This window comes from Canis lupus, chromosome 22 (assembly GCF_003254725.2).
Source record: "Canis lupus dingo isolate Sandy chromosome 22, ASM325472v2, whole genome shotgun sequence".
In the NCBI taxonomy this organism is placed as follows: domain Eukaryota; kingdom Metazoa; phylum Chordata; class Mammalia; order Carnivora; family Canidae; genus Canis; species Canis lupus.
The window spans coordinates 57,148,675-57,170,648 of record NC_064264.1 but is presented as its reverse complement, the minus strand read 5'-3'; the positions used below and the strand labels follow the sequence as shown (position 1 = coordinate 57,170,648).

General features: G+C 40.3%; 1 protein-coding gene across 2 annotated transcripts in view; it reads right to left on the bottom strand.

The window, feature by feature from the left end:
- TNFSF13B (TNF superfamily member 13b) overlaps window positions 1-21,974 on the bottom strand; it is a 78,682-nt gene that overhangs the window by 20,923 nt on the left and 35,785 nt on the right. For both annotated transcript variants that reach the window (XM_025441258.3, XM_025441259.3), the window contains 3 exons: window positions 12,780-12,909; window positions 10,641-11,467; window positions 10,456-10,543 (listed from right to left, as the gene is read on the bottom strand). In XM_025441258.3, the coding sequence (XP_025297043.3) occupies window positions 10,456-10,543; window positions 10,641-11,231 (679 nt within the window). In that variant the 5' untranslated portion in view covers window positions 11,232-11,467; window positions 12,780-12,909. Of the gene's footprint in view, window positions 1-10,455; window positions 10,544-10,640; window positions 11,468-12,779; window positions 12,910-21,974 lie in introns of those variants that run through there.

Below are 21,974 nucleotides of genomic sequence, written 5' to 3'. Positions count from 1 at the left end.
TGAGTGTATCTTCTATGCCTAAAGCACTGCAGGATATACAAAATGGCAGCCCTTTGCCTTGCCTCATAAACATCAAGAGTAAAAAAGCAGACAAAAAAAATTAAACAAACCCCGGAAAACAAGATGCCATCTTCATAAGTTATTTCATTTTACAACTGATGAACTATTTTAATTTAAAATTACTAATTTTATAATCGAGTCATCATCTCCACAGGATATGTTTTTATTTTTATTTTGCCATGACTTCTTTGCATCACTTTAGAATATTTCTCATTATTAATGATGTATACTCATAAAGCCCTGGATATCAGTAACTTACCAGTGAAGAAAATTAGCTTCATGCAAATTGCACAACATGCAAACATACTTGAAGTTAAGGAAGGTAAAAACAAAGAGAGAAATACACAACTGAATGCTTGGAGAAAGCTACCAGAGAGCTGCACAACGAACTCTTACACCTTCAACTCCTCCTTGGATATTTCTGTCTAGATGTCACACTGATAATTCAAACTCAACATGACCCACATCGATCTCTTTTCCTTCCTCACATGCACTCACCTCCTGCTCATTTTCTCTTAGTGGCTATAACCATCCTCTGAGCTGCCCAATCTAGAAACTTTGTAAAAATGCCAGATTGCTTCCTCTGCAATCTTGAAACCCAGCAAATAATTCAGTTCTAATGGTTTGAATTTTCAAGTTTTGCTCAGTCACTTATCTCATTCAATAATTTCACTGAACAGTAAATTTAGGTCATGGGTTGTGCTCTGGATAGCAAAAAAAGAAAAGAAACAGAGAATACACAATCCCTACCCCTATGGAGCTTCTGATCTAGTGGAAGGAACAGGTATGAATCAACATCACGAATACAGAATTGAAGTTGCAAGAGAAACACAGTGCCCAGACTTTGGCCCAATCAGGAAGGCTTCTCTGAAAGGGATGCTTAAACTGAAGTCAGAAGAAAGAAGGGGGGCATGAACATTCCAGACAAAATTAACAATCATGAGTATATACAAAGGCTGAGGTTGGAAAGACATAAGTATGGCCAAAGGGGAGAAAGACAGACAGACAAAGAGAGACAGGGAGAGGACAACACACAAGGACAAGACAAGCATGGCAGCCATGTTCAGATTTCTACACTCTGGACAATTGTACTCATCCACTGAATTGTGCCTCTTCTCTTTTCTGCAATTTCGATTCCATTGCTTGCATTCCCTCCAGACTTCCTTTCCTAAACCAAATTTTATCTTGTCCTTGTAACATTTATAAGTCCTTCAGTGGGTTTTCCCTGCACACAAAACCCAAGTCTACCTTTACACCTCCATCCTCCCACCGCACACAGAATGGGAGCTCAGCCTCATGCCTCCGTGACTGTGTATCCACCATTCCCTCTGGCTACATATTCCTCACCTTGACATCTGGTGAAATCCATCCATCCCTCAGGGCTCAGACCAAATATCAACCCTTTCCCTCATCCTTCTAGCTAAATATTTGATCCTATTATACTTTGTGCACACATCTACTGAAATAGCATTTCATGATCCATCCTAATCATTTCTATTATTGTCTCACTCCCTAGGTTGAGCCACTTGATATTAAGGACCATCACTTACAAATTTGCAGTGTCTGGTTTACATCAGAATAAAAAAAAGAAAAGAAAGAAAATTTGTGCAATCATTTAGAAACAAAAATAGACATCATAACAATATCCAACTTTTTCCAAATGGTTCTTAAAACTAAAATGCTTGAGGGCAAATAGGTTCTATAAAAACCACCACCACCACTGATATCTGGACTCTCTAACAATAAGTCCTTGGGCCCAGGGTTATTTGGAAAAGACTTTACATTGCAAATAATCCTCAACAATAAGGATTTTGAGTTTTCATTTGTAGACCTGTAGCACACTATACTATTTTTTGAAGCAAATGGTTGTGCAGTATTTCTCTAAAATTTTGTGCTATTTCCCAGAAGAAGTTCTAGTGTAGCAGATGGGAGAGAAACAGAACAAACTGTGAAGTGTGACCTCACAGTCAGTGTCAGAAGCTGTCACAGGGTAGTTATTTGCAGTCATCTCCCCATCTACCCCAAACGGCCCAACCATAGGAGGAGGAAGAGAAAGCCTGAACTTGTAAGAACACTTCAGGAGATTTTCCTTTGCAAAAATCCAAGCAAAGGAAGAATGCCAAGGCGGTGGCAGGCATTCTGTCACAGTAATGCCACTTCTTGCCTGTTGTAACTTCATGATGCATCACTGTTCCCATATCCTGGAACATTGTCACTTCTTCCCCAAATCTGCTCAGTCTTCAAAATTCAGCTCAGCTCTTAACCATCATGGTGTCGACCATCGTTCAGCCTGTGATCTGAGCCAATATCCTGTGATACCACAGCTAAATGTCCTCTTATTGGTACTCATGTAGATAACAATCTAGGCCTCTGGGGGACCCAACAGATTGTGTCAAATCTGGTGCATTACTTGACCATCAAGCATGTACAGCTTGCATAACGGAAAAAAAAAAAAAAAAAAAAACCTCAGAATTTGTAGTCATTCATCTCATTTGATAACTTTCCTGAACGCTAAATTGGGGTCATGTATTGTGCTCCAGAGAGCAAAAGCCAATAACACCAACCTAATAGGGGTTACCGAGAAGGTAAATGGTATCACAGATGCACAGAGCTCAACCCAGAGCTTGTGCATGTAACATACCCAATAACTTTTCCACTCTCCTCAGTTTCTGTATATTCTGGAGTGCTCACCTCAGACCTCTGCACAGTGGATGTTTCCTCTGTTTTTGAGCAATATCTCTTTCTTCTCTAACTCTTAAGAAATGAGAACATCTTTTATTTTTTAAAACACTGTATTTATTTGAGAGAGAGCAAGAGCAGATTTGTGCAAGCGGGGTGACAGGGAGAGAATCTCAAGCAGAGCCCTCATGGAGCGCAGAGCCCGACATGGGGTCGATCTCAGGACCTTGAAATTATGACCTGAGCCAAATCCAAAAATTAACTGAACTCACAGAGCCCCCCCCAACCCAAGAGCCATTAGAATACTCTTTTTTTTTTTTAAAGATTTTACCTATTTATTCATGAGAGACAGAGAGAGAGAGAGAGAGAGAGAGAGAGAGAGAGAGGCAGAGACACAGGCAGAGGGAGAAGCAGGCTCCATGCAAGAAGCCCAATATGGGACTTGATCCCGGGTCTCCAGGATCACTCCCTGGGCTGAAAGGCGGCGCTAAACCGCTGAACCACCTGGGCTGCCCTAGAATACTCTTTAAAAGAAAATCTAACCACAAGAAAAGTGCAGTTGCCCAATACAGTTCTTTTAAATAGGACTTGACTTATAAAAATAATAATTAAACATTAAAATGAATATCATCCATTCCTACAGGATTATTAACGAGAACAACACATTCTTCAATATTATGAATTTATTTTGAAAATATCAACCCAGGGCACCTGGATGGTTCAATTGGTGAAGCATCTGCCTTCAGCTCAGGTTATGATCCCAGGTCCTGAGATTGGGTCCTGAGATGGAGTCCCACATCAGGCTTAGTGGGGATTCTGTTTCTCCCTCTACCCTCTGCCCCTCGGCCCCACTTGTGCTCACTCTCTCTCATACTCACTCTCTCTCTCAAATAAATACATTTAAAAAATTTAAATATCCCTCCATTTCTGCAATTTTTTTTAAAGTTGAAAGTATAAAGAATTATTGAACCTTTGAGGAGAAAAAGAAAGACCTACCCTGGCCTTCCTTACATACGCCGCCCCTCCCCTCCTCCCACCCTTCACATCGCCCATCTTGTGAACCCCTGCCCAAGATATTTCACTTTTTCATGCTCTTTGCCATTTTGTATTGTAACTTACTCATTAATTGTGTTTATTGATTACTTTCTGTATCTTTCCCCTTCGCAGTAATTTAATCTCCTGTGGGCAGGATACTTTTATCTGTTGTGTTTTCTGATCAGAACCCAACACCTAGAACAGTCCTTAAGACCTGGCAGGCCTGTGGCATACATGGAAGAGATGCAACATCACTTCTGGCTGCTTTGATTGACTCATTTCCTGGCTCTTCTGTTTCCCAAAACTTTAAACTTGACAAAAACAGGGTTCAGAGATTTGGTTGTGAGGTCACTAATTTATTTTATTACTTTTTTGGAAACTGAACAGAAGCCAGCTCTTGCAACACTGAAAAAAAGAAGTAATTATTGAAGCAAGGGGGAAAAAATAGCACTCGGGGAAGCTTCTGGTCAAAGATCACCATGACAGCAGCCAGCTGTTTCTGTTCTAGGAAGGAACACGCCCTTACTGGGTAAAAGCCTCCATCAGCCTAACTTTGGTACAAATTGGATGACATTGTATATGCTCTACATTGTATGCTTTCAACACTCATTTTACAGTCTTGTAAGATACCGCCAAGCCAGAAATGTCAATGAAACAAAGACTGGATGTTACAGACCCATCGGACCTCCCATCTTTCCTTGCAAAGGAGATGGATTATGGATTTTAAGAAAGAATACTCAAAAATGGAGTTCAGTTATTTGTTAAGTACTAATGCTGGTATCTTAATTGTGACAAAGTATTGTAATGTAAGACAACAGGAGACACTGGATGGGGGCTAGATAGCAACTCTCTGCACTACCTTTGCAACTTTCCTATAATTCTAAAATAATTACAAACCAAGAAAGTTTATTTAAAAATGGAGAAAAATAAAGTAGATTGTTCAAAATCTTACAACAAATACTTAGAAGATGAAATATGAGTAATTCCCCCCCTCTTGTTTGTATATTTTGTTCATGCTTTCAACACTGTTTTACTATTATAATTGAGACAAGTATAATACACATTATCAACAAAAATAACTTTTGTATTTCTATAATCTAAAACACATACATTTCTAATAACTTTTAAATTCCCTACTGAATAACAAGAGTTAAAATATAAAGGTTACCTGATTTTATTAATAAACTGAGCTCAGTGGAAATCCATTTGAAAGAACCCATTCTCTTGATGGCTCTTGGTATGGTTATCTCTACATTTTTTAAGTGGATGGAATAGTTAGATGAGAACTGAACTACAGGGATCATGATGATTCCATTTGTGAAGAAATTTTAACATGTAATGTTTCAAAGCCAGATCACTTTAGTTATTAATTTTATTTGGGAATATCTCCAAATACACTTATGGGCTGAAAAGTGAACTTTTGGCTAATGCATGCCATTTGGCAATTCTTTGATCCTGGATTTCCCCACATTTCTGTTTGTTAGATTACAATCAGAAATTATCTTATGAAACACAGAAACTTAATAAGACTTCCATTTGAAACACAACACAATTAAGACAAACAAAACCGGAGCCAAATACCCAAAGTGTATAACTAAGCAAGGGCAGCATTTACCCTTGAGAGGACTGGAAGAATGTCAAGTGGGCACGTGGGCTGAGGCTGATGTCGTCCCTTCATCTACTGCTATTCGTTTTGTGAATACTCACCAAGCTGTCTCCTTAAGATACGTGCCCTTTTCCGCACGTAAATAATACTTCAATTAAAACCAAAACATTAAAGAAAACCCGAAATCCATGAAATTAGAGTTAGATTGCTGAATATGTGAGTTTATCTCTGACTCTTCAGCGAACCCAGATTGTGCCTCTACCTGGTGAACCAAGAAGGTCTGGGACAAGGGGCCCCTGAACTCTCCCTGCAACTCTAGCCTTGCAAGCAACCTCATCCTTTGGCAAATTAGCTGCTTTCAATGTCAAGTTAAAAAATTGCATAAGATGGCCTCTGATCTAAACCTGAGAAATGAAGAAATATGGGAAAATCACTCCCTCTTCAAATGATGCCAAGTCATTGCATCTTACCTCATAGTAAGCCCCAAATCAATCAGCAAATATTCATAGAACACCTACTGTGTGGAAGTATCACAATGAATGTGCCAAAGAAAGAGGACCTGGACCACAGAAGCCTCTACTCTTAGGTTGTACAGACAGGACACATACAAACCTCCCCTGGGTGCTATGTAATCCCAGGTGTGCTACATACTGAGGATGTGGTATGTTCTACCCCAACACCCTGGAGTTTATTTACAAACTGAACAAGCACACAATAAAACTGAAGTGCTGCTGAAATTTAGATTGGATTTACAGAGAAATAAAAATGGGCAACGTCCTGGGGTGTTATTTAGCAATAGTTAGTTCTGAACCTATTTGACATAGTTATAAAATGATGGCACACTGATATTGAGGAGTATATGTAGAAAGCAGACTACTCTTTAAAAAAATCTGAAACAATATTATAATTCTGTTAAGTACAAGTCCAGTAAGGGTGTTGATGTGGCTCAAAACTATCCATGAGATTGAATGCTACAATATTTGTTGAAAATTCTGTATATTTTAAAACAGTTTAATAAGCTATTTAAAAATCCCAGAACTCCAAAATCACAACAAAACCTTTTTAATAATTAACTATGAAAGAACAGTAAAACCTAAGAAAATTCTATCTAATTGGGAAATTTAAGATTTGTTATTTAATAAAAAGATATTAAGCATTATTGGTTATATAAATTAAACAGTGAACAAATTCATTTTCATCTTCAGAGTTACAATTTGCATAAAATTCCAACAGAAACTGTCAATGGTTCTATAATGCATATAGAAAATGAATAAATAAGAACAAGAATGGACAGTTTGAAAGTAACAGGGACAACCTAAAGTTTTTGAGGCTTACTTAATAAAATCAGGACAAGGGGTGCCTGGGTGGCTCAGTCGGTTAAGTGTCCAACTTGTGGTTTTGACTCAGGTCATGACCTCGGGGTCCTGGGATTGAGCTCCACATCTGGCTTCCTGCTCAGTGGGGTATCTGCCTTTCCCTCTGCCTCTGCCACTGCCTTCAGCTCATAGTCTCTCTCTCTCTCAAATAAATAAACAAATATCTTAAAAAAAAATCAGAACTAGAATAGAAACAAACAAAAACAAAGAAAGTTGCATAGATTCAAATTATACAGAATTTTCTCAACTCCAAAGAAAGGACATTACCAAACAGAGAAAGAAAGAAAGAAAGAAAGAAAGAAAGAAAGAAAGAAAGAAAGAAAGAAAGGAGTCAAGGAGTTCCAGACAACCCTCTTGGTTACATACACATTACTCTTGTAGTACTAAGCAAATTACATTTTCCCTGCACAGAAGGATGGCATCTAAAATGACATTCAAGCCAGTTTCACCAATGAGGAATAGCAGATATGACCTGTAACTGAGGTCCTCCTCTTCAAGGAGAGGAGATCTCCTCTCAGATCTATGGACGTTATGAGTGTTAGTGTGTATATATATGGGGGGTACTATTTATTGCATATATATGTTATCTATACATATTTGATATATTTATATACATACTATATATACCTATACTAATATATATATATAATGTATATATACATACATATATACTATATAAAAGGTCTATATATATACTATATATATACTATATAAAAGGTCTATGAAAATCTCAGGCAAATTATGATTATGAAAATAGCAGTTATATCTGGGCTGTGGAAACTGGGTAAATTTTTATTCACTTGATACAATTTTTTGTTACTTTCCAAACTTTCTAAAAATTACAAATTTATTTAGAGAAAATTTTTAATCAGTATATGATTTTTGGATGCCATAGAATCACAAATTTGTAAAATTTTGCACATAGGAGGAAAATTTAAATATAATAGAGGGTATTTATGGAAGTGGGACTCTGGGAGTTAATTAATTTCTTATTCAATGTCGTTTCTTCTTAAACCTGCTATAATGAGCCCTTTGCAGCTCTTTTGCAATGGTAAAGTTAAGGATTATTCATAAACCTAATGTGCAGAGACTGGAGGATACTAGCACGGAGGTTGAAGAAGATTGAAACATTCTGACTCTATGAGATATTAAAGCTCATTATATTACAAAATACTTAACATATTTTATTTAATACAGATAAAAAGAATAATAAATCAATGAAAATGTCTCAAAATAGATTCAACTATATGTGAGAAACTTAATACAACACAGTAAGCTTTCCAATGCAAACAAGTTAAAAAGAATCATCTAATAAATTTAGTTGAGATATTAGGAATAATTTAGAAGGAAAAAAATTAAAGAAGAAAGGGTAAGTTAAAGCTAGTAGACATGATCTACCAAATGAATGCCAGGAGGATTAAGGAGTTAAATAACAGCAAACTAAAACACAAAGTTGTAAACAAGTCAAAGTGGTAGAGAATAGAATAGGCTATGTAAGAAATTATGAAGAAATACATTTTTAGCTTTGACGTATGACAGAGATCAGAAGGAAAAGTTTATCATATTACATACACAGATGTAAAATCTCTGTACACATTTTAAATAAGCAAGATATTGGGAAGATATTTACAGCAAAATTTTGATAAACAGAATGTTTAATATAGTTCATTCAAATCACAAAGAATTAGGACAAATGAGGGAAGTTATAAATAAAAATTAGCAGAAGATAAAATTAGAAGTTATGTAAATACGCAGAAATTCTTATTTGTAAGCAAATAACAAATTACATTTGAGATACTGTTTACAACTACCAAGCTAGCCAACATAAATTTTAAAAGATAAAACACTAAGAATGTGGAGAACTTGTACAGTGCATTTCTGACTACAATACATTTATAATTCATTTTGGAAGCAACATGGCAAAAGGGAGTAAGGGTGATAAAGATGTTTATCCTCTTTATTTCTGATATTCTTTCTTTGGAACATGTAATTCATCAGAAATAAGAGGGTGGCCCAGGTGGTGCAGCGGTTTAGCGCCGCCTTCGGCCCAGGATGTGATCCTGGAGTTCCAGGATCGAGTCCCACCTGGAGCCTGCTTCTCCCTCTGACTGTGTCTCTGCCTCTCTCTCTCTCTCTCTCTCTGTGTGTGTGTCTCTCATGAATAAATAAGTAAAATCTTAAAAAAAAAAAAAGAAAAAAGAAAAAAGAAATCTGCACAAAAGTTTTGGAAATGGTCATGTTAAATAACTGTGTGACAGGAAACTAACATGGATGTGTGAGAATAACTTAGTAGTAGGGAAAATGCTTATTGCATAATGATAAGTGAACACAAAAATAAATCCATAGTATATATGCTGTATTTTTTCAGTTAGGTAGGAAATACATATGATAAAATTGCAAAGTATGAAAATAATTCATGTGTTAAAGTATAGTAAAAGTACTCACATTTCCTAGTTTATATATATTTAAACCCAACTGTTTCTGATACTTGACACAAAGCATATGTAGAAAATTATGGTTTTAAGGAAGAGGTAAGAATTTTCTTTCCATGAATAAGGCAGTTAGTGAATACATTTCCAGCCAAAGCACCTAATGTGTGTGAGTGTGTGTGTGTGGTCTGACGGAAGAACACCTAGTCTCTAAGTCATGTGCTTCCCTCCACAAGTACAAATACATATGTACAGAACTACACCTGTTCTGCTCACCTCAAGGCCAACGTGAGGACTTAAGGAAATGGTAGCCGTGACAATAACTATCCCAGCATGCGCCAAGCAGGCCCATGCTGTTTGCTTAAAACGTGTTCTTTCAAAAAAAGGAAAGAGAAAGAAGAAAAGAAAAGAAAAGAAAAGAAAAGAAGAAAAGAAAAGAAAGAAAGAAAGAAAAGAAAAGAAAAGAAAAGAAAAGAAAAGAAAAGAAAAGAAAAGAAAAGAAAGGAATGATACCAGGGATTGTTTAAGTTGTGATATTATTGAATGAATGTAATGCTCTTTTTCATCGTTGAAATGCAGGAACTAGAATCAAACATTTGGGGAAGCTCTGCCCAATCCAAGGTTTCTGGAATCTCTAAGACTGTGGAATAAGTGGGACAGAAAGAAAGGCAGCAATCATGAAAGAACTCTTCCTGGAAAAGTTCCTGGAAAAGCATTAAAGAAAAGCTTTAAAATCTGTGTGTATACGCATGCATGCATGCGTGTGTGCATGTGTGTGTGTGTAAAATGAACTTTTTTAGAACTACAGCAATAAACAAATCACAAACACACACCTGCTCCCAACAGGAGCTTCACTGGGCTGCATGGCACACAAGGTGCCCTCAGGAAGTGTTTACCTTTACCTGACTGTCCATGACTCAGGTAGACAGAACCTATACTGACCTGAAGCGCTTTCCTGCTGGAGTGATGGACACTGTTTCCAACACAGGCACGATCTATTGGAGGAAGACTCTGGGCTCTTTCTCATCCTTTATGCTGCCAGGACAGCAGGGCCCTCACTATGCTCATTGGAGGACAAAACGTGGCGTGCAGGCTCATCAATGTGCCAATGCACAGGCTGTGCCCTAAAGCCACATCTGGTGTAAATGCACCTCTCACAGTCTTTGAGTACTGATCAATCAACTCTCGGGACCTCAAAGCAGAGGCCAGCCTCCACACCTGTGGATGCCAGGCTCCCTGGCTCCCAAATGCTTCTGCACCCAAAACTTACCTGTTTCTTCAGGCCCCTGAATGGCACGCTTGTTTCTGCTGCTTTGGCTGGAGTTGCCTTCTCCTGCAGCGGATGGTGCCAAGATTCCCTAAGGAGAGAAAAACCCCAAGTTATTGCAAAGATATCTGAGGTGTGGGGGGCAGTGGTGCGGGGCAAACCTGGGGCCGCAGCTGCTGCAAACTCACGTTCAGAGCTGAGGTGACAGCTGGGGTCTCCCGCATGGCTGCCCTGGGGGCCCTGGCTCTGGCCTGCGGAGGGCCTGGCAGCCGCTCAGGCTCAGCGTGCTGTTCCCGCAGCTCCGCCCGGAGGCTCCCCAGCTCCGCTTGCAAGGCAGCCGCCCTGTGGAAAGACACCACGGAGAGGCAGCAGGCCGTCAGGGCCAGTAGCAGGGTCACGGCCAGCAGCGTTCCATCTTTGGAGCATGGGACAGAGGGGCTTTCCTTCAGGGGGAGGATGGAGACACACTCCTTCAGTTTCATTTCTTCTCCCCTCTCAAGGCAAGGAGAAAGGCGTGACTGCTGGCCTTCTGTGCAGCCATCCATGGCACTCCCGCAACTTTGAAGGTTTGGACCTTTCGAGTAAGTGAGCGCAGGGACCGGATCATTTCCTGTGAGCTGTGCTTGCTCATGTCCTACACGGACTACATGGCCTGGCCCCGTGGTCGCCCTCAGGAGAGCTCTCCTGAGCTTCCCTCCGTCTGCCTGGCCGCATCGCGGGGCCCCCCCGGTATGATAGGTCTTCCTGGCACTGGCCCTTCTATTCGATTGCCCAATCATTTCCTCATTTCACTTTCAGTTTTTGTAAGAATTTTAATCGCATCTAAGACACACACACACACACACACAAACGGGCCTCGGGCATCCATTGGTATGACAGGACATGGGGTTTGAGCTGGTACACTTGGGACAGCTGGACAGGTACCAGAGGAGCCGCCGGTGGCAGGACGGGAGCCACTCTGCTCGGGGCCACATGGCTTCGGAGGGCAGGGGAAAACACACTGACGTTCCTGCTGCTGTAATAAAAATAATTAATGCGAAGGTCAGATAAGCTAAGTACTAGCACTGAACTGTACTCAGCTGGAGAATGATTTATGAACAGTTTCAGAGTAGGAAATAAAACGAGATTTCCTCAGGGGAGGCACAGACATCCACTGGGGAATATTCTTTTTATTATTATCTTAGCAATGAGATAAAAAGAATGTGACTAAATTTGGGGGATGTAGTTAGATTACACATGAGGGCTTCTTTATATGCAGGGGATGCATTTTGAAGGGAAACATGTGTACTGCGTTCCTTCTGGGACTCACTGCCCGGCAGGCAGCCACGCACAGGACGGCCAAGCTGGGAAGCACTCCCACTAAGCTCCAAGTGTCCGCTCAGGCCGACAGCATCTGGGAAAACTGGCCTTATCTCCAGCTCCAAGTGCCTCAGTCCAGCCCACCATGAACTAAGTGCTCTTTCCCTAAAGCAGCTAATCTACTGGTCCTTATTAGGTTGACCCTGCCCCAATCTACTGTGTCTGTGAACAACCTGATTCAGCCCAGAGTCATGGTAGCTCCAAATCATGGCTGCTGGATGTGGTCTTGCCGCCAAGACACGTCTTGATGGCTAGCTCCTGAGTACTTCCTGGGGTCTGGCTGCTCGGCTCCTAGGACCTGCATGTTGTGTCAGGAGCTCACACTTCAACAAATGCTACTGAGCAATTGCCAAGGCCTGGCTGGGCCTGAGTCCTCCATGTGCCACGACTGGAGCGCTAGCTCTGTCTCACATGATGTCCCTATGCCAGCTTCAAAAGGAAAGTCACAGAAATAACGTAAGTGAGGGTAGGAGCTCCAGAGCCAGGGTGTGAATCCTCACTCTCCTTGGTCAAAACACATGGTGTGTCTGGGATTCGGTTTTCTGTCTGTGAAATGGGATGGTAAGGGTCCTTGGGAACTGTAACAGGGCTTATAGGAACCAGGACAAACTAGATTTAATATGCTTCCATTTCTCATCCATTTTCACTCATGACATGAACTATTTTTCTTTATTACAAATGGCACCATCACAGACGTCTTCGTGCGGGTCTCCTTGGAATGTCTGCAGGGATTTCCCCGGGAGACACCTGCTAGGGTGTCAGCACATCTTCACCTCTGTCAGGAGTCACAGAGCAGCCTCCCTGAGGAGTTCCTGCTTCCTCCCCGGCTCACGAGGGGTGACGTCACCAGACACTCATTTTTACCTGCTAGGTTCCTTTATGTCTGTGAGTTCTAAGACCTTGTTAATGACTTTTACAGAACTTGGAAAAAAAAAATAACACCTCTAAAAAGTTCTTTTGAAGATTACCTTGGCCGCCCAAAGCAGCTGTTCTCCGATCTCTCAGGTGAGTGCGTGAGCAGACTCCTTTGTGTCAGATGTCACGTAATACACGTCTTCTGTCATAGTTCTTGCTTCCAGGCAATCAGGGGGACATACACTAGAGAAAAAGAAAAAGAAAGAAAAGAAAAGAAAAGAAAAGAAAAGAAAAGAAAAGAAAGAAAGAAAAGAAAGAAAGAAAGAAGAAAGAAAGAAAGAAAGAAAGAAGAAAGAAAGAAAGAAAGAAAGAAGAAAGAAAGAAAGAAAGAAAGAAAGAAAGAAAGAAAGAAAGAAAGAAAGAAAGAAAGAAAGAAAGAAAAGAAAAGGAAAGAAAAGAAAGAATCAGTTTGGGGATTATACTAAACCCTTCTGACTGAAAGTAAGGGAAGCTCACTCAGGTTTATGTGTGTGTGTTAATATTACCCAAAGACATATGGAATAAAAGAATTTGAGGCAGTGCTAGAAATTCATCGCTCTGTGCTTTTACTCAGGACACTTGTAGCCACCGCTTCTTTCTGTGAGTTGACTTTCTTCCACTTTTGGTGGGACACTCTTGTCCATATGCTGCTGTAAAAATTGCAGAGAGGGGGAATAGTTCGATTGTGTTAGAGAATTAGTTCTGCCTTCATTGCTCTTTTGGATAGACACCTTCATGGCCGACTGTCTTCAGAGAGTACCACTGACCAGCCTATGTGTAGGTCAGTTTAAAACAAGTGTCTCATCTTGGATCAAGTGGTGGGCAGCCCTAAGCATAGAGAGGGCTGGTGCTTCTTCCACAGAAGGCGGCAGGCCGGTGGCTTCCCCTGACCCAGATGTGAGGCTCACGGCTACTGCCGTGTGCACATCCTTCACAGTGATCACACGACCAAATTTCTCTGAAGACAAGTGGAAACCAAGCAGCATTCATGTGCTCCTGAATTTCTTATTAGAGGAACAAAAGGAAGTTACTACTCCATAAATCAAGGATCTGTTTCCTGCTGAGGAAATGTCTTGACAATAATTTAACTGAAATTCTGTTAAACAAATAGCTTGCCACTCATTGAATAACACCCCACACCACAAGTTTATTCAGGGAAGGAAGCTACCATACCTGAGCCGCAGAGTGCTCTCTGCCAGGATGCAGCTACTTCTTACCTACTTTTTTTTCCTCACCTGAAATAGAAAATATTCCCGTGTATCACAGCTACACCACTTGTAATAAATGAATCCGTATTGCTTGTCCCATCCACTCAGGACTGGGCAGATAGGAACATGTAAGAGTATAGGTGAAAAGAATTTAAGTTATGAGTTTATCCAAGGGTGTGAACCAGAGAATAAAATATTAAAAAAAAAACGTAATTAGGAACTTCTGGCTTAATAGTATTATGAACATTTAGCGCCTTTAGGAAACCTCTCTTAGACCTCTTCTTTGAGGATAAATTATCTTTATTGAGGATGTGGACCTCTCAACTACGTGAACAAGAGCTCTTCTAGATATGTGGATGTAGCTACAATGGATCTCGGTAAAACTGGCTTCCTAAAGAGCTCAAAACGTGGTAAACAGCTGGATACAAATAATTATTACATTTGAGAAACAATCATGTTGTTTTCTTTTGGAAATATATATGCAGTCAGTGAAACTGATTTGTAAGGCTAAATGCTAATCACCTGGTAACTGTGAAGTAATGATGTATTTTTCTGGTCATTTTGTGTACAAAAAAATAATCCAGGCAATGCTGATTCCTATTTCTCAATAGTTACACTAAAAAGAGGAGCAGGTGCATTTACTGGAGCTTAATTTGTGTCACTCTTGGGAAAAACATCCACTTTTGTTAATGATTTAGTTTCATTTGCAAATATGTCTTTAGTTTGTTGGGGCGCTGCTTTCAGACGTAATGCTGTTGAACAACAGTGTTTAAATGTGTGCTTTCAATAAATTTCTGTCGACCTCAATACTATTTTCAATGATAGTGCAGTTTAGTTTGCTCTTCTTTCCCCTTGTAACACCAACATGAATACAATTTTAATTAGTATTAAGGTGGGTATGTGTCAGTCAATGCCATCATCTACCTATTCCATATACATGAATGAATCTGTCCATGCCACATATAAGGCCACAGAATACACACTTACACCTAGGGACACTTGAATAAAAACTGGTCATATTCAACCCATCTCGAAAACACTTAGAGAAACGATAGAGTAATTGTTTCAATCAAGTAGAAGTAGAGTAATGAATCTCTGTAAGATTTCATGCAAGAAGTCTTACCCTCTGCCTCTAAAAATTATTAAGGCAGAACTTGCAAACATTTAAAATAATTTATTTGAAATTTTGTTCAATAAAAGTCAGAAGTAAAGTGATGGAGGTGGAGTGCCCAGGTCAGACATGTATGTCTGCATGCCTAAGGTTGCTTCACCATCTAAACAGACTCTTTTCTGCCCAAAATCTAGAAACTGATTTTTTTTCCTACCTTCAGCACCACTTTATTATTTTTTTTTAACTTAAATTCAAGGGGCACTTGGTGGCACAATTGGTTACGTGTCCAACTCTTGATTTCGGCTCAGGTCATGATCTCAGGGTTGTGAGATCAAACCACATATCAGACTTCTCTCTGGGCATGGAGCCTGCTTAAAAGTCTCTTTCTCTCTCTCTACCTCTGCCCCTCCCCCAGCCCCTGCCTATATGTGCACTCTTTCTCTCTCTCTCTCTCTCATAAACTAATGCAAGTTAGTTCACATATAATGTACTGGTTTCAGGAGTAGATTTCAGTGACTTATCACTTACATATAACACCCAGTGCACATCCCAAGTGCCCTCCTTAATGCCCATCACCCAGTTACCCCATCTCCCTGCCCACCTCCCCTCTAGCAACCCTCAGTTTGTCTCCTATTGTTAAGACTCTCTTATGGTTTGCTTCCCTCTCTGTTTTTATCTTATTTTATTTTTCTTCCCCTTCCCCTATGTTCATCTGTTTTATTTCTTAAACTGCACATATTTATTTCTTAAATTGCACATATGAGTGAAATCATATGGTATTTGTCTTTCTCTGACTGATTTATTTTGCTCAGCATAATACCCTCTAGTTCCTTCCACATCATTGCAAATGGCAATAGTTCATTCTTTTTCATGGCTGAGTAATCCATTTATGTATGTATATATGTATGTGTATATATATGTGTGTGTGTGTGTGTGTGTGTATCCCCTGCATCTGCTTTTTTTAAATTAATTAATTTATTTATGATAGACAGAGAGAGAGAGAGAGAGGCAGAGACACGGAAGGAGGGAGAAGCAGGCTCCATGCCGGGAGCCCGACGTGGGACTCAATCCCAGGACTCCAGGATCGCGCCCTGGGCCAAAGGCAGGCGCTAACCGCCGAGCCACCCAGGGATTCCACCCCCTGCATCTTCTTTATCCATTCATCAGTCGATGGACATTTGGGTGTCGCCCATAATCTGGTTACTGTGGACAGTGCTGCTACCAACATTGGGGTGCATGTGCCCCCTTGAATCAGCATTTTTTGGGTGGAATCAGCATCCTTATATCCTTTGGAAAAACACCTAATAGTACAATTGCTGGGTTGTAGGGTAGAAACTGATTTTGTTTAGGTGTCTGTCTTTGTGGGATGCTGACCAGTTGCACTTTAAATCCTAATTACTGAACTGCAAGCCTGGTGATTCCATACACATTGTCTTTGGTTGCTCAGCATGGACCAAGTGGCGAGGTTCCTCACAACCAGGTGTGCGGGGGGCTCATGAGAGAGAGTTCATCATCTTTCAGGAGAAACAGAAGGAACTCCTGCTCTGGCACACGTCGTCACAGGACAACCTGGAAGTGTGTTAGCTGGCCTGACTGCCAGGCTGCGGGTAGGAGCGCAGAGTCAGGAAGAGACCTGGGTCTCTCACCACACTGCTGAGCTGCTGAAGTAATCAATCTTCCTGTTCCCTATTCAGGGATTTTCTATATTAAGTCATAGATTTTCCTTATTCTTTCAGCCGGTTTGCTACATGATTAAATGCGGAGGCTCCTGGGGCATCCTTAACAAATTCTGTTCGCTTGAGGATATTTATAGGTCTGCAATTACAGACTCTTTGTGCTGAATGGGTTTGAATGTTCGTTCAGATTTTTTCCACACGTCCACGTTTTAAAAACCACAATATAAAGAGAAAAGGTCGGTAGCCACAGCTGGGAAAGCTAGATGCATTCACTAAGAGTCTTCTTTCCAGTTTTACCTTTTTTTTTTTTTTTTTTTTTTTATAACGTCAGTTATTTCGTTGTGTAGGGATCTTCAAAAGGTAACATGATGACCAGTGCTGCCATGTGCAGACGGGCATAATGGATGGGTCTTCTCTGGAAGGAACCAGACCCCACTCGGTCACCTCCCTCGACAGGGAGGACAGGAAACCAGCACTGTGGGTGTCTGCATGGGAAGGGAATCACCCCGCACAACCCAAGGGGATCCCGGGGTGTTCCTGGGGAAGCAGTGTGGATCTGTCCTTCTGTGATTCCTACCAGCTCCCAGGGGGAGCCTAACTGCAGGGGGGGCCAGAGGCAGCTGGACGGTGGGTAGTTTTGGAAGACTGTGAGAATAAACCATTTGGTGGGAAGTCCAAAGGTGCCATGAAACTCTGAGCCTTTTCCTATCAAAAAAGTTCTCTATTTCCTTGCCCCCTGAGTCTGAAATGAGCTTGTGAGTTGCTCTGACCAGCAGAGTATGGGAGATGCAACCGAGTTCCAATTTATACTCTCTTGGGCTGTTTTCCTGAGACCACCATGTAAGAAAGTTACTGAGAAGCACCCCAGGGTCCCAGGGTAAGAAAGCCAGTCTATCCACTGTGGGATAGGAAGACACGGGAGTGTTCCCAGCCAAGAGCCAGCATCTAGTGGCCAACATGTGAGGGAGGCCATCTTGAGCTTTGCAGATCTCGTGGCTGCCAGGGACAGGCAACTAAGATAATGAGGTAGGTGGGACCAGGAGATGCATCAACCAGAAAGCCACAGAATCACAAAAATGATCAATCATCACTGTTAGAATCCACAAAATCAGGGTGGTTTGTCACTTAGCAATAGAAAACTGAAATATCACATTCGCTGATTATAGTTTAATAAAAATCATTTAAAAAGCTCACCAAAGAGTTACTTGAAAATGTAAAACTGCAATCACAGATAAAATCTGAATCAAAGATGTTTGCAAAACTGAAGTCAGAATTGGAAAATGATGAAAAAAGGGAACAATGTATATTAAAATGGCAATGCTAACGAGATCAGAGCTCTAAAAACAAAGCTATCGTCAAAACCCAAGAATATTCTGAAGAAATCATAAGAGGAATAAAATAAGCCAAAACAATCCACGAAGTTAATAATTATAAAGAAAATTAATAAAGGTAATCAGCATTGATGGTTAGTTTTTAATTGTGTATTTCTAGTTGGAATGTCAGAACTCTTTCAAAAGTGCAAAATAAAAAAGTTGTTTTGGAAACGACTCTGGCAATACCTAGTAACACTGAAAACACAAACGAACTTGGTTGGATGCAACGGTCCTGCCACTAAGAACTTATCCATGGGAGGCGGAAACAATAGAAAAGGACATATAGACATTATCTCAAAGAGAATTAAATCTTGTTATGTTTAGTCCTCTATTGGCAACAGGCAACTTCTTTGGTGTGTTTTCCCACTACTCAAAACATAAGGCTAAATAAAAGACCCTCTTGTTCTCAAACTGTTTCATTACCAAAATGATGGTCCAACTAATTTATATGATAATTTGTAAAAGTTGTGTTAGATAATTGTGTGGAGTCATAAAACTTATATGTTAGTAAAAATTCATCAACCTTATTGTTGATTACTTCTGAATTTTCTGCATTTAAAATGAACTGACTTTTGTCTATTTATCTTAAAAACAGGTTTCTTTGTTCCACCACTAGTGTAAAAAAAGAGGGTGATTTCCAGAATTTTAACCAAAAGCATAATCTGTTATCTCACGGCTTCAGCTGTTTACATATTTTAAACTGAATAATGGGCTTCTAATAGCTTCAAAAATTAAACACAATCCAGACTCATGTTGGTATTTCCACACTTAGGAGAAGCAATCATGATGCAGCCTAAAATTCCTGCAAAATTCTCATTGTCACTTATCAACCAGCAGTTCTCGTGATACTTAACCAAGAATGACAAGTAAATCTGCTAGTGACTATTAAAATCTTCCACCAGGCGGCCTGGGTGGCTCAGCGGTTTAGCGCCGCCTTCAGCCCAGGGTGTGATCCTGGAGACCCGGGATCGAGTCCCACATCGGGCTCCCTGTGTGGAGCCTGCTTCTCCCTCTGCCTGTGTCTCTGACTCTCTCTCTCTCTCTCTCTCTCTCTCTCTCTCTCTCTCTCTCTCTCCCCCTCTGTATCTCTCATGAATAAATAAATAAAATTAAAAAAAATTAAAATCCTCCATCATTTCAGGATGCCTGGCTGGATCAGCTGGTAGAGTGTGTGACTCTTGATCATGGGGTGGTAAGTTGGAGCCCCCTGTTGAGGGTAGAGATTACTTAATAAGTTTTTAAAAAATCCTTTACCATTTCAGAACACTAACCTTAAATCATTAACTATAGATGGTTTTTCACTTTTTATAAAATTGCATTAAAATACAAATAACATAAAATTTACCACCTGACCCTTTATAAAGGCACTCTTTGATTTCTCTTTAACATAGTTGATTTTTAAATTTATCATTTTCACCCCAACTCAGACAAGGAAACCTATTTCACTTTGGGAAACTTCTGCACGTCTTGGGTTTTGCATCACAAAGAAAACTTACACATCATCTCAGGCTCCAGAAGGTGGCAAAGTGTGTGCAACACCCCATTCGGTATAGAGAAAGGTATTTTGGTTCCCACAACTGTCCTTTGCCTATAACGCCTCTCTGGCCCTAGATTGTTTTTTATGGTGTTAAAAAACCTACAAAATAAAACTTACCATCTCTCACTGTTGTGCAACCGCTGCCACCAACCATCTCCAAAACTTTTTCATCTTGCAAAACTGAACCTCTATTCTCGTTAAACTAACAACTACTCTGCCCCATACCTGATAACCATCATTCTTCATTTGGTCTCTATGATGTTGACTATTCTAGATACTCAGATAAGTGGAACCATATAGTATTTGTCTTTTTGTGACTAGCTTATTTCACTGAGCATAGTATCCTCATGGTTCACCCATGTTATGGCTTATATCAGAATCTCCTTCCTTTTCAAGGCCAGATAATATTTAATTGTGGGTATGTATGTCTATGATTAATGTGTGTGTCCCTGTTCACTCTGTTGATGGCCCGAACAAAGCTACTTATTCCAAATAAGAGGGAATTGCACCTGCTTGACTGCAGGGCTGGGATATAGGTCTTTTCCTGTCTTCAGACCTGAACTGAAATGGGCTCTTCTGGGGTCTGGAGTCTGCTAACTTTCAGACTGGAACTGTCAGCATCAGCTCTCCGGGTTCTTAGGCCTTTGGATTTGCATTAGAATATATGCATTAGTATTATAACATGTGCATATATACACTTACTCTGTTGTTTCTGGGAAGAACTCTGTCTAATGCAATACATTTTGTTTATCCACTCATCCATCAGTGAGGGATGATCAACTTGGATTGCTTCCACATTTGAACTATTGAATACTGCTAGAATGTTCTTGTGTAAATAGTTCTTGGAGGTCCCATTTTCAATTCCTTTGGATATATATACACAGAAGTAGAATTGCTGAATCAGATGGTATCTCTATTTTTAATCTTTTGAAGAACCTCCATACTGTTTTCCACAGTGGCTGCACCAGTTTTCATTCCCACCAACAGTGCAAAGTGGTTCCAATTCCCCCACATCCCTGCCAACAAGTGCTACTTCCTATTTCTTGATAGTCAGCCATCCTAATGGATGTGAACTGATATGTCATTGTCGTTTTGATTTCCATTTCCCTGATTAGTGAAGAGCCATGGACAACGTTAAAGCTCTTTAAAAAATTACCTTAGAAAAAAGCACACTGTTAACTTGTTTGCACTATGAAATAAAGCTACAGATAGACACATAGTTCTTGCTTGCTGATTGGCAAATTTTCTCAAATATGCTCGTAAAGAAAACCTCTGTCATCCTCCTATGCATCTCTTTTACTGTCACGTAGTTACCATACTCACAACACTTCTAACATCAGATGTATGGGTGTTCTCCCCCATCAGTGATTCTCCACAAAACCAGACAGGTGTCCTACAATTTACCCCAGTTCTGACACCATCTACCTGGAGACAGGATCAGATCCCACAGGTTAAGGGCTCAGTCACTTCAGATTGCCTCCACCTCACTTCAGGACGCCAATGATAAGTTCAGGGTGTCACATGTGCTTCAGATGGAGACACTCTAAATCAGAGGTCCTTACCATCCCGCCTCTGGTTTGACTAATTTGTTAGAGCAGCTCACAGAATTCAGGACAAGAGTCTACTTACTACTTAGCAGTTTGTTATAGAAGAATATGATAAAGGATACAGAAATATCCAGATGGAGGGGGGTGCACATAGCAAGGTAAGTGGGAGGGGGTGTGGAGTATCCATGCCCTCCTCAAGAACACCACTCTCCCAGCACCGCTATGCTCTCACCAACCCAGAAGCTCTCCAAATCCAATGCTCCTAGGATTTTTATGAAAGCTTCCTTGGGTACTATGGATCATTAACTCCATTTCCAGACCTTCTCTCCTCTCTGGAGAAGGGAGATGATAGGGTGCTGAAAATCCCAAGCTTCTAATCATGGATTGGTTTTCTTGGTGATCAGCTCCATGCAGGAGCCTACCAAGAGTCACCTAATTAGAACAGAAGACACTGCTATCATCTAGGATATCTCAAGGGATTTACGAACCAGGGTCAAACACACACATTTTTTCTAAATTATTTTTTTTTTAAATGAATGCTAATTTATTTACAATGTGAAATGAAACTATACACGGTGTTCAGTGAGCTGCAACTTCCTCAAATATGCTGATTCATTTGCAAACACACTAGTGAAGCAAAATTAGAAACACATTAGTTGGATTATTTCATAGTAATTGTTATCTACCCATGTTAGCAAAAGAAATCCACATCCTCTATAAGGACACATCTGCTCTAAATACCCACACTCTGTAGGTCACTGTGTCCTTGGTCAGGACAAATCAGGACATGTACTGTCAATCTGAACTCTACTGTCTC